Source organism: Pundamilia nyererei, unplaced genomic scaffold (assembly GCF_000239375.1).
Source record: "Pundamilia nyererei isolate P.nyererei 1_Seehausen unplaced genomic scaffold, PunNye1.0 scaffold00208, whole genome shotgun sequence".
Taxonomy (NCBI): domain Eukaryota; kingdom Metazoa; phylum Chordata; class Actinopteri; order Cichliformes; family Cichlidae; genus Pundamilia; species Pundamilia nyererei.
In genome coordinates, this window is record NW_005187609.1 from 1,093,697 (window position 1) to 1,099,077 (window position 5,381).

The 5,381-nt window shown below is 41.9% G+C and overlaps 1 protein-coding gene across 1 annotated transcript in view; it reads right to left on the reverse strand.

Annotated features, from left to right (window-relative positions):
• Positions 1-5,381, reverse strand: part of LOC102207461 (A-kinase anchor protein 13-like) — a 25,526-nt gene that overhangs the window by 17,416 nt on the left and 2,729 nt on the right. The window contains exons 2-3 of the mRNA XM_005747940.1: positions 1,938-2,010; positions 998-1,110 (exon numbers count right to left, since the gene is read on the reverse strand). Coding sequence (XP_005747997.1) covers positions 998-1,110; positions 1,938-2,010 — 186 coding nt within the window. The remainder of the gene's footprint in view (positions 1-997; positions 1,111-1,937; positions 2,011-5,381) is intronic.

Below are 5,381 nucleotides of genomic sequence, written 5' to 3' on the forward strand. Positions count from 1 at the left end.
ACACACACACACACACACACACACACACACACACACACACACACACACACAGTAGTAGATTTTTAATATAGGATAATAGGATATTTTAGAAGCTGGGCATTGGAGTGATTTGAAAGGGCCCTGTAAGAAAACGTTCTCAGGGAAAGAGCTGAATGTGGTCTGTGGAGGATTATGAGAAAAGCTGGTGGAAAAGGCCTCTTCCAGAAAAAATGAGTCACTGCTCACACTCTGACCAGCTCCAAATATTTCTCTGTGACAGCAGAGAAGTTCTGCTGCACCAAAACTGCTGATATTTTGTATGTGTGCGTGCGTGTGTGGTTATGGGAGTAAGGACAGCATTGATTATGAACACGCGGCAACATTATTTCATACAAATGTCAAACACGTTGTGTGGTCTGATAAGTTTGGATTTCCTTCAGGTGGCGGGGTCAGACTTTGATGTAAACTCCTGCCCAGTGTCAGTGGCTCAGGCTGAGGCTGGTGGTGTATGGGTGTGGGATCTATAAGTCGAGCTATCGCAGCTGATCGTGTCCATCCCAGTATGACCTCAGTGTACCGTCTTCTGATGGCTGCTTCCAGCAGGATAAACACTGCACTTCAAAGCTCAATTGTCTGCACTCAAAAGCTCCGAAAAAACCCAAGAGCCTCTCAAAGCAAAGAAGCGACGTATTCGTCAATGGCCAAGTCAGTACCCTGATTTCAACTTAACATGCTTTTAAGTTACAGAAGATAGAAGTGAAAGATAAAGACCCACAAACAGCAGCTGCTCTACAGTCCTGGCAGAGGATGTTAAAGAAGGAAACACAGCATTTGGTGATGTTCTTGGGTGCTAAACTTCAAGCAGTCACTACAAATTCATTCATTCTTTTAATTAAAATCATGTTTGATTAATTAGGTTTGAGCCTCTGAAACTTTGGACTATGCATAGAAATGTCTGTAATTCCTCAACAGTTAATGTGGTATTTCACAAAGTCTATGTGTGTGTGTGTGTGTGTACCTTGTGAATTAGACCATCATCCAGCTCAGGAGTGACGTTCAGGCCATCTTCCACCGCCGACTCTCCCTGCACCAAACACAGTGACACACACGTTCCTCGGTCTGTGTGAATATCTGTGAAGAAGAAGGAGGAGGACGGTCAATCACTTCCTGCTGAGTGAGCGAAAGACAACATGAGTTGTCACATTAGAGACTGTGGCATGCTATAGCGCTGGTAGAAAGGAAGTTTATCTCATATCACACCAACCACAGAGAAACAGCCTGCCTGTTTCTCTGTGGTTGGTGTGTGAAAGCACACTTTATCTGATAAAGTTTAAAGGTTAAATAAATAAGCGAACATTAAGTGCTCAAGCTTTAAATTTACTGCAATAATAAATGAAAGTTTATGTTCTGAATTGTACCATGTGGCTCAGTGAGTGTTTACATTCATACAAATATTCTATTTAAATAATCTATTTAATGTATTAATAACAATCTTTGGTTCTTGCTACTGATAACGCTACTCAAATTATCATTAAATAATAAAATAATCCATTTTAATGCAAAGTTTTCGTTACAGAACCTCATCAGAGATGCAGTGAAATCAGTGTTTCGACTCAAAACGCATTTAAAACCACCTTCAAGCCTACAAAATGCTAATCACGTGTTATTACATGGTTTTGCATTTTGCAGCCCTGATTCAAGTGTTTGCAGGCGATCATCACTCTTCCTTATGTTTGATTGATTCAAATGTTACTATGGAATTAAACAGAAATAGCTTGAGCCGTGCTTATTACAGTGGAACTATTATAAGTGTTTCCACACATCTCCATCACATTTTACAGCACATTAAATACGAGTTCTTGAGGGTTCTGCTCAGCTGTACTGGTAGCAGGTAAACTGGTGTTAAGATCTGGTTACTTCCTTTCAAATTAAGTGGATTGACAGTCTGTAAGCCTTACCTGTACATGGTGTTATTGCGTTGTGTTCAAGATTGGGCTGTACAGGACAGAGCACATGGCTTTCTCTCTGGATCTAACAAAGAAACACAGAGGGAGAGAAAGCAGAATGAGGCTGCTGTTTGCAGTACATGAGTTTTCCTGTAAAGTTCTCTGTGCTGAGCACACAGCATTGTGCTCCGAAACAAGGATGAAGAACTAAGCGTCATCCTCAGTTCTTCGCAGAATTTTTCTCTGAGCGTTCTCAGGTGACACAATATGACACTGTCACACACAAACACAGGATCCACGCGTGACTGATGACAACAGCCGTTCACCCACGTACTGTGTGTGCTGCATCTGTGTGTTACATGTTGATCCAACACATAGAGAATGATTGTTCCACACACACAGCAGTCCAGTGTAACATAAGACCGATGTAGGAAGGCTCCTTTACCAGGGTGCAATTCTGCAATTGTTCAAACATCAGCTGCTCTGAACTGCTCAACATCCCTCCGGGACAACACTTTTCCAGCCTGCATATGTCTTTAGATTTTTAATGTTTTGGGCCATCCAGCTGACCAGTTTAGTAGCAATGTCCTTGCTACTAAATATTCCACATTCCACACTGTCAGTGAACTTATGACAAAGTGGGACTGACTGGAACATCAACTCAGTCGTGAAGTGGTCGGCCACGCGAGACTACAGATCAGGGTCAGCGGATGCTGAGGTACACAGTGCACAGTCCGCAGCTCTCTGCAGAGTCAATCACTACAGACCTGCAAACTTCATGTGTCCTTCAGATTAGCTCATAAACAGTCAGAGCTTCATGGAATGGGTTTCCACGGCCAATCAGCTGCATCCAAGCCTTACATCAAATAGCACAATGCAAAGAAGTGTTCTTTGGAGTGATGAATCACACGTCTCCATCTGGCAGTCTGATGGAGGAGTGTGGGTTTGGCGGTCGTCAGGACAACGGTACTTGTCTGTCTGTGCCAACTGTGAAGTTTGGTGGAGAGCGATTATGTTGTGGGGCTGTTTGACCTCTTAGTTCGAGTGAAAGGAACACTTAATGCTTCAGCATACTAAGACATTTTGGAAATTTCATGCTCCCAACTTTGTGGGAACCGTTTGGGGATGGTCCCTTCCTGTTCCAAAATGACTGCATACAGTGCACAAAGCAAAGCCCGTAAAGACATGAGAGAGTTTGGTGTGGAAGAACTTGACAGACTTTCTTTATACTCGTGGCTTCTGATGGAATGTACAAGTCACAATTGTATGTTTTGTGTTTAGGGTACAGAAATAATCACTGTAAAACTGCACGATGGCGGACTGAACAAAAGACCACAAAGACCTCTCTTCTCTGATATCATCTTTAAGATAAATGTGCGTGTTTAGACAAAGGCTGACTGAAGTCTAAGGGCTGGATATTAATGTGAGTGAAGCAATGAATTGTGTAACTCCTACTACTTTTGTCACTGCTGTAGGCTGGGCCATCGCAGTGATCTCATACTTAGTTGTGTGATGGTTAATCAGTAAAGCCAATGACTCCTTTGTCTCGCTGACGACTGTCTCAATGGATCTGTTGTCTTAGCTCCATGTTTCCTGCACTGTCTATTGTCAACATGCTGCAGAAAAAGATCCACACAAAAGAGCAGCTCTCCAACATGTAGGAGACAACAGGCAGCATTTGTCACTCTGCACCCATGCAGCATATGCTGGACAGTTGTTTGGAGGGTGCACACTTGATTTAAAGTGAACACTCACTTTAAATCACCAGAGATAAGTACATTTAATGAAATGTATGAAGCATGTGAACTGTTCTATCCCAGTTTAATGAGCCTGAATAATTTACCTGTGCCAAATAAAACATATGTTTGTGTATGTCGATTGGCGATCTGTCCAGCTGATTTGAATCATCTAATGCTTTCAGTGAGTCTGAGAAAGAACATTCCTTTTTCTTGTCTTTCTTGTCTTTTCTCCCCTCGCTCCCAACCAGTTGCAGCAGATGCTGTTAGTTAAAAGTTAATAAAGGACAATCGCAGCATTGATACACTACTGACATTGATAGACTATTAGCTGTTACAGTCTGTTACATTCTGTCAGTAATAGACTGTTTCTTAATCAGCATGATCAGCATCACAGTTTTTGACACTTTACCACAACACAGATCTGTATCAGGAGCACGGAGCGCTTTCTCTCATAGTTGCACAGATCATCTCTCAGGACAGCTGACACAGCTGAGATGCTGTGTGTTAACAGCAGTGCTGTCATCTAATGCTGGGGGCTGTCACAAAGCCTGCTCTGCTCTCTCATCTCTGCTGGGAAGAGCTGATACGTAAGAAGCAAGCCAAACCAGCCCCCGGCAGCAGGATTTCATTTCTGCATCACCAAAGTAGAAGTTGGAGTTCTATTGCTCTGAAAATTGTGTGCATAGGAGTAAAAACAGAGAAACTGTAATGCAAACCATGCTTTGTGTTACTCTCTGTGACAGCATAAAGGCTGTGGGTGTGGCAATTTCACACTATCACCAAAACACTGAGCATAGTGATATGTACACAAATTTTCGTATATGTGTGTGTTTGCAAAGAAGATGCCAGTGAACATGATGCACACACCCTGCCTTCTTCTCTGGAACACAGCTCATTTAAAATGGACTGAAGCAAAGTAGGAAACTGTTCTGAGGTCAGACCCTTCCAGATTGTTTTTGGAAAACATGGGCACCACATCCTCCTGACTGAAGACCAAAGGAATTAGGCACATCTGGAAAGGCTCCATCAATGCTGAAAGGTATAGACATGTTCTAAACCAACAGATAGTCCATCCAAATGACACCTTTTTTAGACGACTCTCCATATTTTGCATAACAATGCTAACCCATGTATGGCATCTGTTAAAGCATGGCCGACCTGGCCTGCTATGGCGTTATTTTTGTGACCCTCACCAACTGAGAACATCTGGAGCATCATGATAAGAAAGAAGAGACAAAGAAGAATAAGCCAGGACAGCTGAGCAGCTAGAATCCTGCATCAACAACATCCCTCTCCCTCAAAATAACTGGCAGGTCTAAGACTTTCAACAGCAGACGAACAGTATCTGAAAGTCATGTCTTTAAGAAACAGGAAAAATCCCGTTTCTTAAAGACATGACTTTAAGTCATTTGCACAGAACATTTCTGATGATCAGAAATGTTCTCAGTGGAGGGATGGCTAGAGCAGGGTGATATGACCAAAAATATTTATCACGATATACATTTGAAAATTTGCGATAACGATATAACTGACGATATAATCGACACTAGACAAAATACTTTACAACTCCACAACTTTATTCGTGCAAAAAAAATAAAATCAATGTGTTTTCACTTAAACAAGCAGCCGTTTTTTGCATTAAAGTTATATAAAAATTTAACAGTGCAAATGCAAATTCCTTGCTGACAGTTTAACCAAAAGGCATTTCCAGTGGAAA